The sequence below is a fragment of the Centroberyx gerrardi genome, chromosome 13 (assembly GCF_048128805.1).
Source record: "Centroberyx gerrardi isolate f3 chromosome 13, fCenGer3.hap1.cur.20231027, whole genome shotgun sequence".
NCBI classification, from domain to species: domain Eukaryota; kingdom Metazoa; phylum Chordata; class Actinopteri; order Beryciformes; family Berycidae; genus Centroberyx; species Centroberyx gerrardi.
Window position 1 is genome coordinate 28586142 of NC_136009.1, and position 25720 is coordinate 28611861.

General features: G+C 42.2%; 1 protein-coding gene across 1 annotated transcript in view; it reads left to right on the forward strand.

Moving 5' to 3' along the window:
- The window catches only part of LOC139914866 (protein EFR3 homolog A-like), an 80842-nt gene that overhangs the window by 39853 nt on the left and 15269 nt on the right, over positions 1 to 25720 (forward strand). The window contains exons 2-4 of the mRNA XM_071903287.2: positions 15074 to 15150; positions 17679 to 17806; positions 21229 to 21379. Of these exons, the coding sequence (XP_071759388.2) occupies positions 15074 to 15150; positions 17679 to 17806; positions 21229 to 21379 (356 nt within the window). The remainder of the gene's footprint in view (positions 1 to 15073; positions 15151 to 17678; positions 17807 to 21228; positions 21380 to 25720) is intronic.

Consider the following 25720-nt stretch of genomic DNA (forward strand, 5'->3'; position numbering starts at 1 on the left):
ATTCGTTTTCTTTAAGATATTAAATTGATACTGGACTCTTGATTTGTTCTGACTTGACTTGCTGTTCTACATGGAGACTTGAGTTATGTTTTAACTCCCAACTGCTCCAGATGCCAACAGTAGTAGACTGTGTTTGGACCGGCAGCTCCCAGGTTTTAACGTGTCTGTGAATCTTAAACAGGGTGTTTCTGCAAAAGAGCACGCATGGTCAGCCAACCTTCTCTGGATACAAACAGCAAAGGTTAAAAGAAACCGTGAGGAGATTTTTGTTTGTTTCCTTGCTGATAATTCTTCTGTCCGGTCAGATAATCTTGCTGACAGATTGCTGAACTCGGCCAGAACTCCAGGCCACAGAGAGAGGACAGAAACGGAGACTTTGGCAGTATAAATTTAGAGATCCGTCTGGCCAGGACCGTGGCGGAGCGACGGGGAGGCTGCAAATTTATGGGTCATCATCTGTTTTTTTTTACTGGCGCCCTTCAAGCTTCAAAAGCAGGACGTGGTAATGCAAGTCAATGAGCTGAACCACCATTCACTATCATGCCTTTGAAAGCATACGCATTTTCATCATAATTTCATAAATATCTATGGATATATGTATGGATAGACAGACAGACACAGATTACACCCATGGATCGTTATGATGATGAAGAGTCTATGAATCAAAAGTTTGCAATCACTGTAGTGATTGTCATCTATCACTTTGATAGTTTTAGTTGGTGAAGTTGAGCTTTAATAGCAGTCATGACTCAGGAAAAGTGTATGAAGGCAAATTAGAGTCTGAAGGATTTTAAATCTGTCCACCAACGTGTTAAATGTAAGTTTTCAGTCTATTTTCGCTATCTGATCTTGGTGAGTAGTTTATATTCTGGTTTTCATGGTGTTCAAGTGCTGAATAACCCCCACGTTAAAGCTAAGTGGAGTATTGCTTTAAATCAAGCTTCACTCTTGTGACTGCACACTCGATTTTTATTCATTTATTCATGTTGCCACCTCCAAGGACGACACCGCCGCCGTGAGCGGCGTGACCCCACAGACACAGAGACATATGCGGCGTGTTTACAAGCTGCATCCTCCTCCACGGCCCCGAAACCCTCAATGGAACGAGGGCGATGCAAGAATGAGGTTGTTTGGCGACAGAGTGACATTGTGGTATGAGAAAACCATTATGGCTTTCATCTACTTGTCAAAGGCCAGGGAATTAATCAGGAAGGCTGAGGGCGCTCTTTAATCTTGTAGATTACGGGCCTCGCAGACGGTTTAGGTGTAGATTAAAGTACACAGTGGTACCGGAGGTGAGATTTACTGTGTGTGTGTGTGTGTGTGTGTGTGTGTGTGTGTGTGTGTGCTAGGGATGCTTTTAGTTGGGGCAAAGATGGGGATAGTTTAAGGGACCTCAAAATATTAGCATTAACTGGCAGCATCTACGCTGACTTGACCACAAAGTTGAGGTCCTAATGAAAATTCACTACATGCAGTTTGGGTATCAATGGAAAAATAATCTTCTTAGCTTTCGTTTGAGCCTCCATGTCTGTCACATGGGGTCAGTGGGGCTCTCAGAAGTGACCCTGTCCTCATAATTGCCATTTCCTATTCCTAATCCAAAACCACATGTTGTTTCTGGACTTGATTGATCGCTGGGAAAGTCACAGAGAAATTAATATTTGAACCGGGGGCTAGTTTTTCCCAGGAAAAACCTAACTGATACCCAGTGTTTAGAACAGCAAATGTTAAAGCTATATAAGACAGTGATAGAGAGTAGCACAACAGGCATTTATTTATGTGAAAAGGTCACAGATTATTACTTTAAGATTGGGAGATCATCACTGAACTCTTGTAACTCACATCAGTCAGACCATAGCAGGTGTGTAGGGAGTAATATGAGCTGATCTAAAAGCAGCACTGTTCATTACAGTACATTTACATTTTTGGCACTCTTATCCAGAGCGACTCGCAATGAGTGCATCCGTATGATTAAAGTTTAAATACCCGCAACCAATAGTTAGGATTGCAAAGGTCAAAGGCATGGCACCCGGACTATAGATGTAACAAATATTCCTGCGCCCCTAGAATGACCATGTATACCTATATTAATGTTGGAATTACAGTTAATCAATCACCATTGCACAAGATATTCTCTCCTCAGACCACTCTAGGCCTTCTCTTTCCAGGGTTTTTCTTTACCACAAATGTTGTGCTTACACTTAAATTCAAGACAAATTTTACAAAAAAATGTACTTTGTTGCCAAAATCAGGGTTGAATTGATTTCCTTCAGCTTTCTGGTACAAGTCAGCAGCTGTAAGTAATTCTATCAGGGCATCCAGGGAATGACTAGACTGCAGTAGATATTTTCTGTTGTGTTTCTTTGAGCGCATTCTCAGAGATTAGCGATCAAGTCTATAGCTCAAAGTCAAAGACCGTTTTCATAATTGAGGCCCCACACTACTTCATCCTATCAGAAACCTTTAGACTCTCCTCAGTCCAGGTTTTTCCTTCACCTCTCCATTGGATCACCTTATCCTCTGAACTGGCATGCAGAGAGAGGCAGCGTAACCCGAGCCGGAGCAGACAGGCCCAGATAAGACCCAATGGCGTCTCGTCTTCTCTCTGTCAGACTGAGCGGGTAATCCCAGGTGTTGACAGACAGACGGCCCGAGCTGCCGCACCATTGGTTGAGCTTGGTCTTCATCAAAGAGACAATCTTCCTAAAGAACCTGTGGCAGGAAGAACAGGTTGAGAGGTAAAGCTGTAATGTTGCATGTAAGAGTTGGTCGTACCTGGTGAGGAATTGCAGACTCAAGAACTACTCCTTCAGCTTTGTGGATGGAGTCGACCTCAGCCCGACTCACCTGAGGCGGATTGGGATTTTCTTAAACTAGAGAGGACGTTGTGAAGTTCTGAGGAACCTCTTGAAACCTTGGATCATCTGAGCTTGTCCTTTGTACAAGCAGTGCTTTTAAATAATATTAATAAACCTTTTTACTTGAGCAGCGCTTTTTCGCGAACTCGGTACATATCTGAAGAATCTACTCGGAAAAGACTTGGACATGAGTGACTTGTGAAGACCACAGTTAGGAGAAAATTCAAGTGACTCTACTTAGTTCTGAGGACCAGCGTAGCGATGCCGTCCTCTTGTGTTTCCCTGAGAAGAGGGGTCTTCAGGAGGTACAGGCAGGTTCCTCGGACAGAGGCTGATGGAGCCTTCCACTACAGCCGACCCGCAAACCGGAGATCTCTGCTGAACTGTGGTAGGTCGGATGCAGATCCGGGGTCAAATAGTACTCACAATATCTCTGTTTATTTGAGCCCTTCATTTGCAATATTAAAAAGTGTAATTAGGGACCTGTTTTATCCATCTGAGAGACTTTCCAAAGGATTCTTGTTTGTTTTAACCTGCTCATTGTACCGGATGGATGGGGACTTACTACATCAAGACAATAGTACAATGTAGTATTGTAGTATTGTAGTATTGATGTGGCTTGTTGTCTCAGAAGCATTTGTTTCAAATACTTTCCTTCCAGTGTCTACACTTTTTGGTTTTACTGTACTATGTGACACATCCCCACCCATTCTGCACCTTCACAGGCAAACCCAGAGCATTAGTAGCATTAGCAAAGCATAACCAAACACAAGTCCGATCTCATAGGTTTACATGACAGTGGCAGTTTTTTTCTTTTGAACTGACATCAGAAAGACATTTAGGTCCTGATTTCACCAAACGATGCAGGTAGCAGTTATGGACAAGTACGGACGTCGCCTCATGTTAATTTCGGTGCTTTATTTACACAGGTTATTAGTGTTGGTGCAGGCCGTCGTATCAATGTCTATTCAATGTCAAAATATTTGTGGGAGTGTGGACATTGTTGACCATGAAGCTGTATCAGTCGAGTTTCCTCTTGAAGAATGTTTTTGAATAATGTGCATTAAACTTAGTAGTGATACAGGCCTGCGGTACAGTTTAATATGAACTGTCCAGGTAACAGGGGTTTTGCATGTACTACACATAAACGGTCAAGGTTAGGTCGACTTTAAATGGACCACACAAGAGTTTAGATCCTGTGTCCGATGTCAGGAGCTGTGCAGTGGTCTGGTTATCGTTGTGTGTTTTCTGCTCTGTGGGGATCAATACAGAGAAAGACTCTCTCAGGTGCTGGTTAGAGCAGAACAGCAGTCCGCATGAGCAAGCCTGATGAAAACTGGTGGCACAACGCACCGTTCACTGTTCACCGTTCGCTGTTTAGATCCATTGAAGATGCATATATATGAAACAGATATGAAGCCTCTCAGTGTGTGCTAGATAAATACTTTCCTCATTTGAAGCATTATTTTTTCTTAAAGCCCACATTCTTGTGCATGTTCACGGCTAGTAATCATGTGTTCTCCTGTCATTTTCAGTATACATAGGGAGGGAATAAATCAATCAAGATATATTTTTGAGAGTGCGGATTTCCCTTTTGTTTTGGTTCTTGAACCACACACCAGAGAAGCCTTATTTTATGTCCATTTTCTTACCCAGCATACAGACTTTCTTAGTCACTCAGTATACATACTGTGAAATGAAATCACGGTTCATGTGACAGCGGGTGCCGGTTGGGGAAGGGGTTACGCTTTCTTAATCGCTCACCGCCTTCCGACTGCGTTGGTGGAAGTTGATCGATCTTAGCCTTTGTAGCGGCGGCCTCTCCTAAACTAGCCGCGCTTCGTTGTGTACGCGTGCAATTCATCAGTCAGCGTGACCACCAGCAGCACTTTAATCTGAGCCTCTTTTCTGCGGTGTGATTATGCAGCCGTCTCACCAGACCTATAGCTGCGCGTTCAAATTGATGCATTGCCTCTATTACAGTACTGAAGCCGTGGCGCTCTTATCCGCAGCGGTTGTAATGTAATAAATAGCTGCTGCCATTCATTTTCTGCCACTGGTGCCTCCCGCGCAAATAAATAGGCTGACCGGGCTGAATTGTGTTAACTTTGTGAGTGTTGTTTGTAGATGTAATACACTACCAGTCAAAAGTTTGCACACTCCTGATTGAATGTTCTGTGTTTTTCATTCTCTTAAAGCCATTTTGATCTAAAGGCTTCTGCTTAAATGCTTGAAATGAGTTTCTTAGACAAATATAAATAGTGAAGTTGATCCTATTTATGAATTTCTTTCCAAAGCCTTTTCCTTTCCATCAAGGCAAAGGGCGGCTGCTTTAAAGAATCTAAATTATAAGATAGTTTGGATTTAACACTTTTTTGGTCGCTGCATAATTCCATTTGTGTTATTTCATAGTTTTGATGTCTTTACTATCAGCTGGAAGGAGGGATGGGTGTTGCTCAAGGACACTTCAACACCACACATTTCTGCAGGAATCAAACCTGTGATCTTTTGGTTACGGGACAGTTTCTAAACACCGGCACACTCTGCCAGCTCTTCTCTTTGCTGCTCTTTCAGTGTTTTCTGTGCAAGGAGAATCTCCTCCAGGGCAGTAAGTGGTATTATATCATAGCGGCATACACACACACACACACACACATACACACTCCCACTTACAGCCATTCATTTTCACCTTCAGTGGTTGTGGAGGAGCGAATCAGAGACAGAATAATGAGGATGGAAATAGACTGCTGTCATATCACCTCCATCTTTACAGCTCTGTCCTCAGGCTGATCCGCCTGCTGTCCCTGAACGGCCCCGCTGAGGCAGACTCCCAGGTGTTTTCTATTGATCTTGACCAGTCTACAAGCATTGATGTTGCCTTTCTGCAAGCGCACAGTGTGTGTGTGTGTGTGTGTGTGTGTGTTTGCACTATCCATCGATGCATCTCCAACTTCTCAAGTCGTGACTCTGCATTTCTTTGCGAAGGTTGTAAATTGTAAGTAAGCCGCTCAGGTTTCCGTAATGTTGCTGTAGTGAAACACAGAGCTACAAGATGCTTTGAATCTGATATCTTCAACCTCATGTCCTTCCATTTCAGTCGGTTGCTAGATTTATAATGACTTTCCAGACGCCCGCGGTGACTTTGTTTCTCAAAAGCAACTGGTGACAAACCTAGTGATTTTTTTGGGACTATTGGGAAAACGGTTGACTGAATAAATGCGTCGACACCCAAAGCATTTGGCAACAAATCGATATGGTTGATGCCAGTTTGAGCTGCTTGCTTTTCCAAAGTGGTCTGATGAACACACACAGCGTACACATACACAGCGTAGCACCTCCCTGTGATAAGTGTGTGTGTGTGTGTGTGTGTGTGTGGGGGGGGGGATCAGGATCGGTATAGCAAACATATTGATATGAATATTAGAGTATGACATCATCTTCTAGCAGCATTTTGAGCAGCCAGTAGTTAGACTTGGAAGAGAGTTGGCAACACTGTTCCATTTCCAAGTTTCAAGTTTGTTTATTTATATACAGCAGCTCTTTATCACATGCATGTCTCAAAGGTAGGGATGCACCGATATCACTTTTTCAATGCCGATACCGATTAGGAGTACGAAAACCTAAGTATCGGCCGATACCAAGTACCGATCCGATTACTTTTACTGAAAGATGCAGGCTTACTTCCTTAGTTTGGGGGTCAATGTACAAAATTACTGAAATAAAATCCTTTTTTTTTCCCCCACCATTTGAGAAATTCAGGCTTCTATGTGCCACAAATGCGTAAAATTAAGACAGTTCGCTTTTATTTCTTACATGTCACTCGGGGCTTTGGGTATCAGATTTTAGTCTTGGGTAAAATTTCCAATACAGATATTCTATTTTAGCCTGCTATCGGCACCGATACCAAGATCGGTATCGGTGCATCCCTACTCAAACGACTGTCAATCAACCTAACTAGATCTAACTGATCAACAATCAACCATAGGACAGAATGATATAGAACAAACATCAGAGAAAAGCACAAGACGCACAAAAGCAGATTTTATCAGGACTTAACAGCCGACCTATTCTACAGCCTAACCTCATGCACCTGCCTCAGACCCTCAGTGCATACAAGGAAAAACTCCCAAGAAAAAAAAACCTTGTTAGGAAAAAAAAAATGGAAGAAAGTGAGTAAGCAGAATGTGATTTTAATTGATTTCCACAGACTGCAACAACAGTAAGAATAGGCAGCACTCTGGAAAAGTGAATGAACTGTGTGATTATTCAGCCGTGGCGTTGAACGTAGCTCGACTCAACAGTTTTCCTCAACATGTCCAGTAAACAAACTGCCTCAGCATTGCAGAAACAGTGAAAAATGTCTTTGTTTTTCTTCGGGTTTTTGAGCCTCCAGCCTCTGTCTGCATTGTTATGGATGACGCAGGAAGCCGTTTTTCCAGCCCGGCTCTTCTTTGTGTAGTGTAAAGCTACACCGTGTTGTGAGGCGGATAGGTTGCGCCCTTATTGTTGTTGCTGCTCACATTTCAGTCACTTCCTGTGCCTGAGCTTTCATCTAATTAGCTATGCGGCGGCGGCGTCTCCCACCAGCCTGGCCTGGGCCTCACCTGAGCCTGCCAGATACCTCCAAGATACAATTTAGAATTTATTTCAGCATCCAATTTAGGAAACCTTGGCATAATATTCACGAGGAGTTTGACCTAAAAAGATTGAAAATAGGCTTTGCAAGTACAATAAATGACCTGAAGGAAGGGATTGTTTTTAAATGCACATGGAATAGGCTTTTGGTTTAGATTTAGGATTAGGGGTTTCTATGTATAAAAATGTATGCACTCATGGTACTATATGGCACTTAATATGGCACAAAATACATCCACAAAATGGACATATTCAAAGCTTATATTCTAAGCTTTGCTATATGTTTTATGATTTGGAAACAGAGTCAAAGACCTGCTACTATTATCTGCAACTTTCTTTTTTAGATCAGTCTCTGTAATTTAATTTAATGAATACACATTATGCTCTTGTATCAGAGCAAACACTCACTGTTATCAGGGAGGCCACAGTGAAATGTGTGGGTGTGTGTGTGTGTGTGTGTGTGTGTGTGTGTGTGTGTGTGTGTGATCTTAATGAGCACGGGGGAAGCATGACCTCCCTCTAAAGGTTTTTACCCCCGCAGAGACCAAACCTTTTTCATGCAGTCCTTCTGAACGTGCGTCATGCTATCTGCTTATTTGTCATCCGCCGTGCTTCTGAAGCGGAAGCACGCCGTTTGAATATAAATGTGTCTTCTGCTGATTGCAGGTTATAATAACGATTGAATCAGGTTTCTTAATGCTGTGAATGTCACCTCAAAGCCGGATCGGGCGGCAGCTAATGCAGCGTTTGGCAGTGTGTTATCAAGTAATCTGAGAGCTTTATTGAACTCCGCTGGCGACCAGCAGGAAGTGACATCAGTGGAACTTATCTCCTCCCACACCCGTCTCTGGCACAGCGACTCATTATCCAGGCAGGATTTTTAGCAGTTTCATGTATATTCTCTCTCAGGCCTTCCTGATGAGTTGCACTCACAGAACTTGAATGGATCAAAGTCTTTTCTATTCAAATCAACGTTCCTGGACGGTCGGCGCAGCGGCCATTTTGCTGTGACCCGTTGGACTAGCTTCTGTATAAACCGATTTATGGCAAGTCCCGCCTTCACTAGGTGGAGCTCTTTTACAAGCTGCTGCTGTCTTTTTAAGTCGGTCAAAAGTTTTGACATCTGTGCAGTTAATGGAGGCGTTTATAGTTGAGTTAATCTGTTTCTGCCGATGTCTGTTAGCTCTTTAAAGTTAGCCAAGTTTTCTTCTCCACTAAAGGCGAACCTACGTTAGTTTACAGCATTTAAGGCGCCAAATTAGGTTAAAGGAACCTGTTTGATGATGCTAATTTGCTGATTTTGACTAGAAGAGCTAGAGAGAGAAGTAGTCTGTGATAAAGCTAACGTTAGCCTCATCGCTAACGTTAGCTTTCAGTTGAGTTTTGACAGAATCTGCTCAGTTCTCAAGACAGTGTGACAGACTTTACAGCCTTAATGCCCAGACTGTGTTGTCACCATAGCAACTAACCCTTAAAATTCCCCCAAAAAAGTCACCATTTTATGCTGCACCAGCCAAATTACCCTGACAAACGGTGGAAGAACCGTTCTATCCATTCTAGTCCTGTGGCTGCACTATAAAACTCGGAGGCCGGCTCATTGCATGAAACATTTGCCACCTGGGATGTAAAAGCTGTGAACTGTGACCAGGGAGTTTTACAGCGGATCATAAATCATCTCATCGTCTAGAGTCACGTGTGCCGCTGCAGGCGGACGAGTGATGGGGATCTTGAACCGCTTTAATATTTGAATGAATGATCTCTGAAGGGTCGATGATTGGTTTAGTCAGTCTGCCTCTTCTCATTCGGGTTATTTCAAACGTACAGGCCCTTTACCCTGGATCACATATGGAGCACATGTCCAGAAGAAGAAGAAGAAGAAAATAAGATATAAAACGCGACTATAATTTATCAAAATTTCCCTCTAGAACACAAAGCATCCAAAGAACGTGATGTTTGGCGCTGCAGCCTGGACTAGAACCACAGCAGGGACCAAAACAGCGGCGGGTGCAGAAACAAAACCGGACACATAAGAGCATTAAGTAATCAGTGACTACAGTGGCCTGTAATCGACATAAGTAATGAAGTCACATTTTCACAATAGAGAGGGGTAAGCTAGCTAATTAGAGCAGAGATCCAACAGAAACGTCTAATGAAGAGCTGATATATCACCATAAATACTGGAATAATAGAACTGCTTTATTTGCTTTTTTTGGCTTGAGAATGAAATTTTGCAACTCTGGGTGGGACAGTAGGCTTATCTCACGGTGCGATTCGATACGAGAAATGGGGTTCATGATTCAATACAACCACGATACGATGTGATCAATAAAAGTTCAGTGACAACAAAGTCTGACTGTGCAGAATTCTGTTTATTTCTGAGACACAAATCTTTCCAGCGATGCCATTGGCTCGCTAGAATGTAAACAACAATTTAAAAACGTCATTACAAAGTGACAATAATATAATTTGGATGGAGAGCTTGTGAAACTGTGATGGTCAAGAGTCTCATTAGTGATTACTACAGCAGAATAACATGGAGCTGATATCACCATTCATGTTCCTGACAGCAGAATAACATGGAGCTGATATCACCATTCATGTTCCTGACAGCAGAATAACATGGAGCTGATATCACCATTCATGTTCCTGACCCACCAGACAGATTGTCACGATGTTGTATTGCGATATATTGAATTTCTTTCGCCCCATCATCCCTAGCTGCAACGCTCAACCACTCACAGATATATTAGGTTCATTTTGTGCGATGGGATATTAACAATCTTACTTATTGCAGCTTTAAAGTGAAAGAGGCAGCAGTGAATTCTCCCGTCCGCTGCTCTTTTCCTCCAAGACGCCTCAAACCTTCACATATAGAGCTGAATTCCATTAAGCCTGGCTGATTACACTAATGCACAGCGCGCCGGCTTCCCGCCACCGCGCGCCTTAATGTGGCAGGTAATTGCAGGATCCATAATGAATGCTTTACGGCCCGGGCTCGGGGAAAAGGTTGCCGCGACGACAGGCGGTTGATACGAGCCTTAATGAAGTTTATTAATCTCCCGGCTCCCGGGGGCGGCCCGTCGAGCTCTCCTGTGCGCGGAGGAATAAATAACCGGCGAGGTGTTAAGGTGACCTGACTTCACCTGCGAGGGCTCGGGCGTATCGTGAAGGGCGCCGCGGGGACTCTGGGAAAACTGTCTGAGCAGGGGCACCTGGGAAATGAAGTCCTCCGCCTCTCCGAAGTTCATTTTGCGAGCGTGAGGAGCGGTCGTTTGTCGGAGGTAATGATGATGAACGGCGTTTACGTAGCGCCTCTGCTCCTCTCGCTCCTCGATCTTTTCACCGTGGCGTACGGCGTCTGGAGGAAACGGCGGAGGGTTGTTGTGACTCACGGCTTCCGAGTGATGAGAGACGACATGTAGGAGTTCTCCAACATGATGCTCGCACAACGCACCGGCAGGTTGGTAGGGCCGAACAATACTGACAAAAAATCTAATTGTGATTATTTCACAGAATATTTAAGTTGCGATTTAAACCGCGATTCATATACATTTTTTAGAACTTTGTGAACTTTGTTTAACAAAAGTGATTTTGTTATATAGATGTGAGTGCAGATTTACTGAGTTTGAGTCTGATGAAAGGTTTTGATTCATGGACCAAAGATTACCTGCAGCTCTAAAACTCCTTGTTCACAAATCCAGTTTGGACCAAACTCTCTCTGAAGAAATTAACCGCAGCCTCTGAGATTTGGAAAGTTCATATTGCGATCACGTATTTTTTTTTCGATTAATTGTTCCTCTGTCAAGTCAATTGTCGGACTCAAGAAAAGTCAGAAACATGCATCATATGAACGGGGGAAACCAGATGAAAGATGAGAGACTCACCGTTGGGTTTGGGGCGGCGGGTTGACGCCTGCTCTTAGGAAACGATGGACAGTGCAACACAAAAACATATTATGGAACTTTTTGATGGATCGTATGTATCTTAAGTCCTTGAGCTTACAAAATGATAACAGTTTAACAGGATATTTTAGGGGTGTTGAATGATGAACTTTCAAGCTATGATTACTTTTCCAAAAATCTAGCATTTTGGAAAATAATCCTAAAATTGTTCCAAAACCTGAAGTGAAATCTCTGTATTTTCTGACACATTTGTGCTTGTTAATCAGCTCTCGTCAGATCTAAAAGATTTATAACAAGAAAAACGTGATGATATGAATCGCAGTTTAAATCGCAATTGGAATATTCTGTCAATTCGATTTTTTTTCAGTATCGTTCAGTGAATTCTGTGATTTTCCAGTTACATTATTTTATGGCTTCTTTAAACATGTTGTATCTTTCACCTCCACAGTTCTCATGCTGCACGTTGTGTGTGTGTGTGTGTGTGTGTGTGTGTGTGTGTGTGTGTTCACTGGCCCAGTCCTTCCTGAGGTGTTTGTGTTGAACCTGGTGAAGTTTGGTGCTAAATGGTTTTCCTCATTGATCGTCTGTCAGAGCAGCCGACTGCTGCGGCGACCTTTAGCTGCGGTCCGACACAGAGACACCTCAGTCTGGCATTTCACTGACGCCTCGCCGGAACGTACACACACACACACACACACACACACACACACACAGGTGTTTCCAGGGTTTTTCCTGGCTTCAAATGGGCGGACCTGTCGTGAGGGTATGACTTTTAATGCTAGTTAGAATGAAATATAAAACTAATTTCACCACTCAAATGAATGTTATAATGAGAAAAACCTTTTGTTTTATCAGAGAATGGGTCCAGGCTGCATAACTGGGCTGATTTAGCACTAGAAAATCACAGATTTTTAAGACCTGAAGCTGAGTAGAAGACTTAAAGGCAGTATTAACCAGATTTTACTTTTGGGGCTTTGAATTTACTTACTTACTACTTACTTTGAATCAAATTCAAGATGTTTTAAGACTTTTTTCAGGACCTGCAGACACCCATTTCCCACAGAATCCGAAAAAGTAACATTTGTCGCTATTTCCTTTTGAGAAATATATTTGCCCGGGGAGCTTGAAAAGTCACTAAATCTGTTTTTTCAGTTTGTTGTTTTTTCCACTTCAGCGCTAAAGAAAAGACTTTATCGGCTGACAAACATTTTCCCTGTAACTTCAGACTAAGTAGCGAGCTTGTGAAACATACACAGGCATGCGTGCACACACACACACACACACACGCACACCTCCTTTCACTTGCCTCCCTTTTACACACACAGACACACATCTGATTGTATGAATTTAACATGAAGAGCTCAGCTTGCATTAGGAAACTACTTGTGTGTACTTGATACCTGCTGAAAGTAACACAGAGCTGCAGATCTGAACCGGTTCAGAATACAGGTTGTTCAGCACCAACAGTTTTATTTTTTTCTTACTTTGATATTCATGAAAATATAAGTTTATTCCAAACATGCAAGTGAACACAGACACTTAGATTTGATAGGTATTGAGAATGGAGCTTTAATTGAATACCTTTTTGGTAATGTTTTTGCATTCTCTGAATATCTAAAGCATGGGATAGGAGGAGAAAAGTAACATATGATAGATCAATTCCTCATACTCTATTCTATATGGATTGCAAACTATTGATTTATGAACTGGATCAAATATACAGTTTGGCACTAATGGATGCTGATGCAGATTTCGTCCTGTTTGGATTTGTGTATTGTGTCTTGTGCTCAGGGGGCCGTGTGTGTATGTTTGTATGTTTGTATATTTGTATGTTTGCTGTTTTTCCACTGTGGGATATCTCCTGGAGCGTTATTTGTGGGAGGTTTATGTTTATGTTTATGTTTGGATGATGTCTATGTTTTTGTTTATGTTTATATTTATGTTTTGATGATATCTATGTATTGTGCTGTTAGATGATGATGGGTCAACATGCCGGAATGTTTGGTTTATTGTTAGTTAATGTGTCTGAATAATTCCATGAGGGATGGGTCATGTAAACGACCAGACACGAAAATAAAATATTCATTCATTCATTCATTCATTCGTTCGTGCATTCGTTCGTGCATTCATTCATTCATTCGTTCATTCATTCATTCGTTCGTGCATTCGTTCGTGCATTCATTCATTCGTTCATTCATTCATTCGTTCGTACATTCGTTCGTGCATTCATTCATTCGTTCATTCATTCATTTGTTCATGCATTCATTCATTCGTTCATTCATTCGTTCATTCATTCATTCATTCGTTCGTGCATTCATTCATTCATTCATTCATTCGTTCGTACATTCGTTCGTGCATTCATTCATTCATTCGTTCATTCATTCGTTCGTACATTCGTTCGTGCATTAATTCGTTCATTCATTCATTCGTTCATTCATTCATTCGTTCATGCATTCATTCATTCGTTCATTCATTCGTTCATTCATTCATTCATTCATTCATTCGTTCGTGCATTCATTCATTCATTCGTTCGTACATTCGTTCGTGCATTCATTCATTCATTCGTTCATTCATTCATTCGTTCGTACATTCGTTCGTGCATTCATTCATTCATTCGTTCATTCATTCATTCGTTCGTACATTCGTTCGTGCATTCATTCATTCATTCATTCGTTCATTCATTCATTGGACACTCCTCACCCTCCTCACTGTGATGTGCGGCTCCTCCTGGCCGGTCAGGCTGGCTGTGATGTTTCCACTGTGCAGAGATTAGGCCTCGACTTTTTCACCCCGCGCTGCAAAGCCCAGGACTCTGCTGACTCATCACTTCCTATTGACTCACAGCTGGTGCTGCTAATACTAATTCATGTTAATCAATAGGCGATGACCTATCCCGATCACTGCTAGAATCCAGAGTCAGTTTGGTTCTCAGCGCTGTGGGAACTCCCGGAGCTCACAACAATAACACAAGTTTTGTTTGCAGCCCGACTTCACCCAGCTGTAGGGCTGCGTGAGTCAATCTCCTGATAATCACAAGGATTGTTTTAGATATTGATTTATATCACGATATGGCTCACGTATGGAAAATCACATGTTAAATAATGAATACATTTTTGTCCCATTGAAACAAATGGTAATGTTAGGTGTGATGTCAAACAAAACTGAAATTTTCATATTTCAGTGTTTCAGTTTTTAAATAAAATGTGCTTGTTATCATCAGTTTAGATGGCAGAATTATGTCATGATATCCCAAAATCACCATATCATCACCATATAATTCACTGAAAGACGATAATACTGAGTTAATCACCCAGCCTCGCCCAGTTGTATCATAAACTTGTGCGCTGTCTGTCTTTTTCAGCCTTTATTTATCGAAGGAAAGTTGACTGGCACGGATTCACAACTCTTGTCATTTGCTTCTTGAGGGAAATTAGAGTTTTTTTTATTTGTTTTCCCTGCCCAGAGGATCCCAGTCGGTCTGGGATTAGAACCAGCAGCCTCTCTAATCTCTACTTTACTGCCACCCTTTGTTTTCATGCATCTGTTCTCCTGGAGAACGTGTTTGTCCCGGTGGCGGCTGCGGGCCCCGGTGGCGGCTGCGGGCCCCGGTGGCGGCTGCGGGCCCCCGGTGGCTCCTGGGGAAACCTCGCTCATGGTCTGTGTTTTTTGTTGCAGGAGTGTGCGGCTGCTGTGGGCCGCTGAGGCCGAGGTACAAACGCCTGGTGGACAACATCTTCCCCGAGGATCCCAAGGTGAGTCGCTGTCAGTGGGATGCATCCTTCAGTCAGATGAGAATCCCTTTAGTTAAGTTAAAGTGGCATTAAAAGGATAGTTCACCCTAAAACCAGCAGTTCTCCAGGCTCACTGCCGGAGAAGCTTTCCTCCAAACAGTTGTAGTAAATGGAGTCCAGTCCTTCAGGCTTCAAAAAGGGCAAAAAATATCCATAATTGTCTCCATACAGCTGCAGCATAATCCAAGTCTTCTGACACCATGCGATCGCTCTGTGAGTGGAAAAAAAAACCCAAATTGTATCAATTATTTAATGCAAATTGAGTCTTCCGCGTTCCCAAAATTTGTTCATTTATGGGCATTTTTTGCCCTTTGTGAAGCCTAAAGGACTGGCCTCCATTTACTGCAACTGTTTGGAAGAAAGCTTCTTGTAAGATGTCTGAAGTCGTATGAAGAAAAAACCACTGTGCTGGCATGAGGATGAGTAGAGAATGACCGAATTAAAATTTTTGGGTGAACTATCCCTTTAAGTAATCTATGACTTTTATCGACATCTCTCGGCAACCAAGGAATTGAAACAAACTAAATGATAAAGTCACATTTTTCAGAAATTTCAGAAATTGCAACTATTATTTTTGTCATTTACAGGCCACCATAAGCTGTGTCACAGACAGTCAGTTGTTGCAATTTCTGTCCTTGCCGATAGAGCGCACTAAATGTCATTTCATGTTTCTTTAAATTGATCTTAAATTCAGTTCCAGTTTTTAAACTACACATTTGAGTTTATTTTTTAACTTTAACTGTTAAAATAACTTGTTAACCATTGTAAGTCAGAATACTGCAGGGTTTACAGTCTCACATCACATACTGTCAATCCTTTTATAAAAGGTCAGATAATACATTTCAGAGTAGTGTAGTAAACACGGTGTGGACAGAGTGGAGGCCTGGCAGCGGTGTTTCAGCATGGGACAGCGGTGTTTCAGCATGGGACAGCGGTGTTTCATCATGGGACAGCGGTGTTTCATCATGAGACAGCGGTGTTTCAGCGTGGGACAGCGGTGTTTCAGCGTGGGACAGCGGTGTTTCAGCGTGGGACAGCTGTGTTTCATCATGGGACAGCGGTGTTTCATCATGGGACAGCGGTGTTTCATCATGAGACAGCGGTGTTTCAGCGTGGGACAGCGGTGTTTCATCGTGGGACAGCGGTGTTTCAGCGTGGGACAGCGGTGTTTCAGCGTGGGACAGCTGTGTTTCAGCGTGGGACAGCGGTGTTTCAGCATGGGACAGCGGTGTTTCATCATGGGACAGCGGTGTTTCATCATGAGACAGCGGTGTTTCAGCATGGGACAGCGGTGTTTCAGCGTGGGACAGCACTGTTTCAGCATGGGACAGTGGTGTTTCAGCGTGGGACAGCACTGTTTCAGCATGGGACAGCGGTGTTTCAGCATGGGACAGCGGCGTTTCAGCATGGGACAGCGGTGTTTCAGCAGCATGGGACAGCGGTGTTTCAGCATGGGACAGCGGTGTTTCAGCGTGGGACAGCGGTGTTTCAGCGTGGGACAGCGGTGTTTCAGCATGGGACAGCGGTGTAATCCCAGGCCGGGCCTCCAGCAGCAGAGTGAATACTGCACAGCGCCCAGCTGTCTTGGATTGCGGCGGCGACCCCGTGACACCTCCGTGATGAGAACGCTTCCCAGAGACTGCAGTAATTGGACGGCCGTAGCAACACATGAAAGCGTTGTAGTTTGACAAATCTAGTTATTAAACGTGACGTGCTTTGATAACCAGGCCACGACAACTTATTATCACCCGTTGGATTCCTTGACCCCTGTTTATTAAAACTAAATGTGTGCATGATGTAGTCTCGTACACAGGGGAATGATTTATTTTTTTCTCTCCCCCCCCCCCCCCCATCCCCCATCTTAAGGGCCTTCAGTATAAGCAAACAGGTGCACTGGGAAATGGAAATGCTCGAATGGTCGAGACCTTGTCAAATTAATTATCACTTGCTGAGAGCTTTAGGTGCTGGAAACACTCCGGGGACAGTCTGTCTGGAAATAGCTCCCTCCTCCTTACGTATGAAACCTGCCGGCGATACATTTTCCATCGGCTGTGCTACTTAACATCAGCCATTGTTCATTGACATTAAAGGATAAGTTCAGCAATTTTGGACCTAATCTCTTCCATCCCTGCAGTTCTTGGGCCCACAGACAGTATTGGCTCCAGAGTCAGCGAGCTCCGCTGCTTCCTGCTGCAACACTGAGTCCGAACTACATCATGAGTTTGATTTCTATAATCAGTTTCAACTTCAATAAATTCAATCATTCCATACAAATTCAGAAAACAGAATTTAAATTCAGTCGTCTGCTGGAACAAATCTCATCACTTTCAATCTAAGTCATTTACACAAACACAAGATCTCAAGTCAAAACTTTAGAAACCTTTTCAAGTCATCAACGTACAAGTCAGAGTCCCCGCCTCTGATATTGAAACACCAACATGAATTTGAGAGATTGTCTGAATCCTAAACGTTGCCCTCCCTCTCCCCAGGACGGCCTGAGTAAGTCGGACATGGAGAAGCTGACCTTCTACGCCGTGTCGGCCCCGGAGAAACTGGACAGGATCGGAGCTTACTTGGCTGAGAGGCTGAGCAGAGACGTGGTGCGACACCGCTATGGGTGAGTCAACCGTGACCTTTGACCCTTTTTATTTTTTTTATCTAGATGCAAAGCCAGCTAGATGCCTCTTCTGTGCTGGCATCTGATTTGTGACAGAAGAATCACAGTTGGAATCACTTAGTAGAATAAATGCACCAGAATGTGTCTTTTTGGCATTGGTGCAAAGACATTTTTACAACTTACACAGTGCATACTGATAGGCTTGGGCCAATATTTGTTAATATTGAATATTCGCAATATTTTGCGAATATCGTGATATTTTCCGTGGTATCGAATAAATCTACTACTAGTCTACTAGTGGTAGGATAGTGAAAAAACAAAAATAATCATAGTTGTAGTGAAGATTTTGTCATTTTATTTTAAGTAAATTCCCTTTTCCACAGTCAGCCCAAATGGGACAACACCTCCCCCACCCCTCCTTGCTATAATATCGTATATCGCGATATTCTGCCGGGACAGCATCGCGATATGACATTTTTGATATCACCCCTGCCTACATACTGACACACATGGTGCAGGGAAACAGGACCTCACATGATGTGTAAGACATCGCTCTGAAGACATCACACATGATTCTCAGGCTGCAGTCTGGGTTTTTTAAGTAGTGACACAAAGCTATCTTTAAACTCATCAGAACAGGTCTTGTGATATTAAATGTCTTGTCCGTTTTTAGCTCTATCTGCTGTGATCTAACGTGCGGAGAGAAAACGCCTCCCGGAAAGTAATTAAAACGGGTCGAGAACTAAGAATAGACGGGTCCCTCGGGTGCTTTGTCAAAGAAGAGTGGCGGTGCCAAATCAATACAGCGGTTATAATGGCAGGAATTGCGTTTAATTGGGTGTGATTTCTTTTTTTTTTTTTTCTCAAGCTGACAGCCAGACAGCAAGGAAAACATCTAGATAGAGAGAGAGAGAAACGGAGAGAGAGAGAGAGAGAGAGCATCAGACTCAAACTCAGCAAATCCTGCACACTGACATCTAGTTTTCTTTTTAACAAAATCGCTTTTCTTTAAACAAAAGTTCTAAAAAATGTATGACAAGAAAAACGCATTTGAAATCGAAATTGCAATATTCTGTCAAATAATCGCGATTCGATTTTTTGTCAATATCTTTCAGCCCAGGTACAGCATTTTTTTTAAACTTTACATATCCAGCCGGTCTGGGGATTCAAAACGCCGAACCTTACGGTAACAAAGCCGCTTCTCTGACATTCAGGCTGTCCCATATTAAGCCAAGTGAGCTCCCATCATCCCCTGCTGCAGTTCACTTCCTGGGGTTTCGACCAGTATGGGTTTTTGAATCTTGAAAACAATATTATTGGACTGAAGCTGCTGATAATAGCCAATATTTTTGTTATTTTGTATATTTAAATTTGACCATTTTCATGCCCAAAAATTCCAAGAAATTAGTGGATTCAGTGTTTCCCCCTGAACTCTATTCTTATCAGGATGGAAAAGCGTCTGAAACAGCATTGAGACAATCATGGGACATTAAATCTCTCCATTAACACTCGTGCTAATGAAACTCTCCTGTTGGTTAGCGGCTCCTTAACGCAGGGTGAGGCCGGTTCACTGAAGGTTTTACAGACTAACACCTCTGAAGCTGTTGAGTGAAATTATATCCTCACGTCTGTTATATCAGTGCTGAGAAACATTGACTGGCCAATTTCAGATTTATTTTTTTTATTTTTTTGGTAAATATCAGCCCAATATATCACCAAAATAATGTGAATGTAGCTGTAATTTGTAGAGGATGTTTCATACAGTCACAGGTTCAAGCAGCCAGTGTCTGTCCCGGCAGTGCTGCTGGATGCTCCTGACCTTTGACCCCTGTGGTGAAGTGTGTCTGTTTATCTCAGAGGGAGAGGGAAAAAATTCCTAATGCTTCCTAGTGTTTAAAATGGTGATTGAGTGCTCTGAAGTCCTAATGGGGAGAAAGAAAATTTTGTAAAATGCTTTCTGGAAAATAAGCGTGTGGCCTTCTTCTCCTTGAGTTCTTTATTGAGTTTCCCTGATTTGTATAATGTTTGTTTATTGTACTTTTATTTCGTGACTTTGGAATTACAAGGTTCAATCTGATATTTGTTTAATCAAAATTAGGGCTGAACAATTAATCAAAATTTTATCGAAATCGCAATATGGCCTACTGCAATTTTCAAATCGCAGGAGGTGCAATATTTGTTAAAGGTGAAATGTGTGTCAAAATACCATTTTAGATTAAATATTGTGGTGCTGCAGAGATGTCCTGGCCTACACATCATATTCTACAGACTGAAGAAAACATCTTTGTCAATATCAATATCAGTCAAAATAATTGCAATTAGATATTTTTTTCAAAATCGTTCAGCCCTAATCAAAATTGAGTTGTCCACATATTCATGATCTTTGAATGTTACTTTATGCTTATGTGGTGTTATCTTTTAAATGACAAACTCTTAAATGTAATATAGTTAAATATTTACAGATGGTTTGTTAAATCTTTGATGCTCTATATCTCAGAACTGCAGTAAAGCCAGATAGAAACATTAAAATGTAAAGCTCTCTTCCATGTTTTTTGGGGTTGCCCTTTGGTTAATCCTTATTGGTTAGAGCTTAAGAAATGTATGGAAAGTTTTGGTTTTAAGGGTAAAGCTTCCACTTACTTTTGAGGTATTATACGTGGGAAAAATAAACGAGGCACTTGAAAGATTTGGAGACAAATATATGTTTAAGATAATGTTAATTGCAAGTAAAAACTGGTTGAAAATAGAGGTACCTAAGGTTGAAGATTGGATTGAGGTAATACATAATATATATAAGATGGAAAAGCTGACTTTCTCCTTAAGGTTGGAACAGGACAAATTTAATAGAATTTGGCAAAACTGGATGGAGTACGTCACGCCAATTAGATCTGACTTTACATGATAGAGACGGTAATACAGATGTGAAAGATGTGAATCAAGATTCCCTCTGTTCAATGCTACAATGTTCTACTCTACTCTCTATTCAAGAGAAAATGTAGTTATAGATACAACTGTTAAAAAAGAAAAAGAGAATGTTGTTATCCTGTACTTTTAACTAGTTTTAATTTTATGTTTCTTTTTCTTTTATTTATTATCCTTTTATTTTTTTTATTTTATTTGGAAGACCAAGAGTCTATAGAAATATAGGTTATATAAGTAAATATATATAAGATTATATGGATTATATGTTAATAAAGATGTAAATGGATACAGTATATATAGAAATTGGTCTTCTATTGTTCTCATTTGTAAAAAAAAAAAAAAAAAAAAAAAAATGTAAAAGACAATAGAATTACAGCAATACGTGATTTTATCAATATTTCAATAAAAAGAAATTTGAGGAAAAAAAAAAAAAATGTCAAGCTCACGATTTATCAGAGTGATTGAGTGAGTGTCTGCACCCCCCCCCCCCCCCCCTGCAGGTACGTGGTGATCGCCATGGAGGCGCTGGACCAGCTGCTGATGGCCTGCCACTCTCAGAGCATCAAGCCCTTCGTGGAGAGTTTCCTGCACATGGTGGCCAAGCTGCTGGAGTCCAGAGAGCCGGACCTGCAGGTCCTGGGAACAAACTCGGTAAGAAGCTAAGAAGTGAGCTTCTGCATGTAGCATTTTAACATGAATAAGTCGTTACCACATTTTCCTGCGGCTGGCTTTGCCCCAGGGGATCAGTGAGGAACGGTAATAACGCTACTAAAATATGACAGTACATTTAGTTTTTTTGGCCCAGGACTTTTGTCCCATGTCACCCCCCTCTCTCTCGCTCTCTCTCTCTCTCCCAATCTTCCCTGTCTTTCTCTACTTTGATCTAAATAATCTTGAAAAAGAAAAGATCTCACGCTAGTTTTCCCATGACTTTTTCCATTTACGACAACAAACTCAGATGTACAAATTATTTGGGGGCAACTCGTAAAGCTTCTACATGTAGCGAATCATTACCACATTACCCTGCGGCTAGCTTTGCCCCATGGGTTCAGTAAGGAATGGTAACAACGCTGCCAAAATATGATAATGATACGGATTTGTTTTTTTGGCCTATGACCTTAGTGGCATTTCACCCCCGAAAATGCAGAAAAAGAAAAAATTCTCAGTCTAGTTTTCCCATGAGTTTTTCCATTTACACTACGTCAAAGGTTTGGACACAACACATTTTTCTTTATTTTTACTATTTTCCACATTTTAGAATAACAGCAAAGACATCAAAACTATGAAATAACACAAATGGAATTATGCAGCGACCAAAAAAGTGTTAAACAAATCAAAACTATCTTATATTTTAGATTCTTTGCATTGATGGAAAGGCAAAGGCTTTGGAAAGAAATTCATACATAGGATCAACTTCACTATTTATATTTGTCTAAGAAACTCATTTCAAGCATTTAAGCAGAAGCCTTTAGATCAAAATGACTTTAAGAGAATGAAAAACAGAATATTCAGTCAGGAGTCCAGACTGTGGACTGGTAGCTTAAAACTCAGAAGTTATTTGGGGGATACTCTTAAAGCTTCTAGCATTTTAACATCAGTAAATCTTCACCACATTAATTTAGAGACATTAGTATAATTACTGTGAACAAACAAAACTGCATTTCCTGCTGAAACAGGATGTTGGGGGCGGGACATAACGCAGGTAGGGATCACTCAAAAGTCTAAACCAATGGAAATATGAGTCAAGGAGAGAGAGGCGGTTTTATTGGATGGGAGGGGTGCGGAGGGGCGGGACTGTTAAAGAATCTGATGCTTTTATTGGTTAGAAATTTGTATTTCCGCCTCCTGGTGCAGCATGAGGTCATGAAAGATACTGTGTTTTCCTAATGGGAGTTCATTTCATGGCGACTTAAAAATCACTGGATCCAAATGTCTGGACTCCGGACTCGCAGACTCTGGTTTTGCCTAGTCTGACATTGATCATCACATCCGCGGTGCAATGAACTGTGGGAAATCTGACTACCAACGTCTACAGGCTAAGTCCGCTTAGAGCCTCGCCAAAAGTCCACAAGAGAACGCTACAGACTTGATGAAATTTGGCGAGGGAAAGTCACATAGTCCGCAAGTCCGGAGAAGTCCAGACTTTTGGATTCAGCAAGTGAGTCACCACCAATACACACACACACACACACACACACACACACACACACACACACACACAGCCATTGATAGCGGTCAGGGAGAAGGTAGAGGTATCTCGCTGTGAGGGGGAAGATGATAAGAGTGGAGGGGAAGCATGGAAAAGAGAAGTCGCTGGAGAGAGAAATGTTTTTCTGTATAACAACACTATGTTTCTGAAAATAGAACCTCTCATGTTGCATGCTTTTTTTATGGCCATGCACAGTTCTTTTTTTTAACTTATTAATTGATTTACTTTTTCAGAATCACTTTATTCAGCCAGGTTCAGTAAACCCAGCAAGCATTTGACAGACGGCTGTGTACAGTAGGAGGCCGAGTCCTTAGTTTTACATGATGTGCAGGTTCAACATCAGCCCAAACAAGCACAACATTTTCACAATATGATGTTATGGCACCGTAAAAATACGTATTAAAACCACTTTGGAAACTGTTTTGAACTGATATTAGAAAGATATTTAGGCCCTGATTTCTAAACGGCGAGGCAGCAGCTCTGGACAGATACGGATGTCTTTATTTTGGCGCTGTACTTACTTGTGCAGGCCGTCGCATCATCATCTATTCACCGTCTAAAAGTTTGCTGGGATTGGAGAGGAATCTCTCTTGGTGATATCAGTACAGAGACTTAGGCTTTGTTCAGACTGCAGGCTAGGGCTGCACGATATTGGAAAAAACTGACATTGCAATATTTTTTTCTTCTGCGATATATATTGCGATATGAAAAAATACAGGAATTTTCACCAAATGACTTGAATAGCTCTATCAAGCCCATGGATGTATGATCAAGCCTTGCCCCTTTAAGAAGGTGGCCTTGTGGGTAACCTGCGGGTGACGTAGCAGGAAGTGAGTGTGTTTTTAGCCGCAGCCAGAGTGAGTTGCAGGATGCTAAGTGAGTAAAGTTAGCATAGTTAGCGGGAAAAGAGCTTAGAGCGTCACCGAGAGGCCATGCATTATGTTCGCTGCTGTACAGAAATAAAGTGCCAGTTCTCCACTGCAGTCGGTCCGGACTCTGAGTAAAAAGCTTGTTACCAGCTACGAGCCAGGCTAAGCTAAAGTAGGCTAGCACAACACCAGAGGCTTCCCAACTACGGTTCGGAGCCGCGACAGCTGGAAAGGTAACATACGCTACTCTTATAACAAACCCTTAAATCGGAGTAAATTATGTTATATCAGACAGACTTCTCTTGTAGATTAGTCATGGAAAATAAGAACCGTGTGAGTTTTCCTTTTGTATCAAGCAGCAAAAAAGTTGTAGCATGACGTGTTTGAGTTAATTTGCCTTACGTGACATCGCACGTCCTGCGATGTGACTATTGCGCATGCGCACATCGCGATGACGATGCTGAAACGATATATCGTGCAGCCCTACTGCAGGCAAATCTGATTTGTTTCTCAGATCTGATCTATAGTTCTGACTGTCCTCACTGTTATTTGCACCTGATCAGGTCAGATTTGTGTGTTCAGGCAGCGTTAAGCTATCTGCATCGGTTGCTGTGGTAACGATGAAGACGTGTGTACGTACGGGACCTGATGGCACGTTTTTCAAATACGGAACCAAAACAAAAAGCGGCAAATGCAGAATGGAGACGTTTCATCTTTGCCTTCACACCGTACGACGGTCTGGTCGCGGTGCAGAATTCCTCCGTCGCAGCAGAACGACGTCAGCTGTTGTTTTCGTTCTCCATTTTCATTTGTGGCGCTCTGGATGTGACAGCGATGTGACGTGTCGCATCGCGAGTGACGTAAAGGACAGTTTGAAAACCGTCAGACTGAGTCGCATCTGTAGAAATCCAATTTGAATCGCATTTCAAACCACATACAGATATGGCTAAAATCTGAGTTGAGTCGGTTTCCATGTGTTTTTTCGCTGTTCAGACTTGATAAATTCAATTTGACTCCAATCTGGATATGCCAAAAATCAGATTTGGGCTGGCAGTCTGAACATGGCCTTATTGATGACTAACAAAATACCACAAGACATGCTGACACACATGGTGCAGGACAACAGGACCTCAGATTCAGAGCAAAAGGAAAGTGGAACATACAACAGACAGGTTGATGTTAATGTCGATGTTGTGGCTTAACACCTAATTTACTTGTACATTGGCAGCAGGAAATGGCGCTCTAACCCATCCTGTGACACACGTCAGCCTCCGCTAATTAGCATTAGCCTCTCAAGCCTCGACCAAATGTCAGCCCCACTTCTCCTTTCAAGTCTTCTGAAGGTGAAGCTAAAGTTTTGTTTTTTTCCCTCTTGTTTTCCTCGCCTTTGTCGGCTGTTCATCTGAGCAGGAAACGGAGCCGACGGTTTAGATGCGAAAGCCTATGCATTATTTATCTGTGGTATTTAGACACTGGTGGAGTGGAGCGGGGCTGTGGAGGCAGGTAGTTGGCGGGGGGGGGGGGGGGGGGGGGTGGGGGGGGGGGTGGAGAGAGGTGGAGACCGCCTTTAGGTGAGAGCTGTGTTAATTAAATTTTTCCTCGTGGCGCCGGCTACAAAGCCGAGACGGGCCGTTTAATTTTGGTGTTTGCTCATAACGGTTTTACATCTTAATTGAGCAAAATGAACCACTTGTGTTTGTTCTGTTGGGTAATTATCGGTTTAATGAGTTTGTTTGAGATGTCTGCATTAGAACAAGAACGCCAAGCACAACAAATTACTGCAATTTTGTTGCAAGACGGTTTAAAACGGGTTGGTTGGTTTCAATGGGAACTCGGCAAACAGTTACTAATTAGGAGAAACTAACTTGAGGAAAGCTGCAGACATTACATACACATTTGCATTGTAAGCATTTA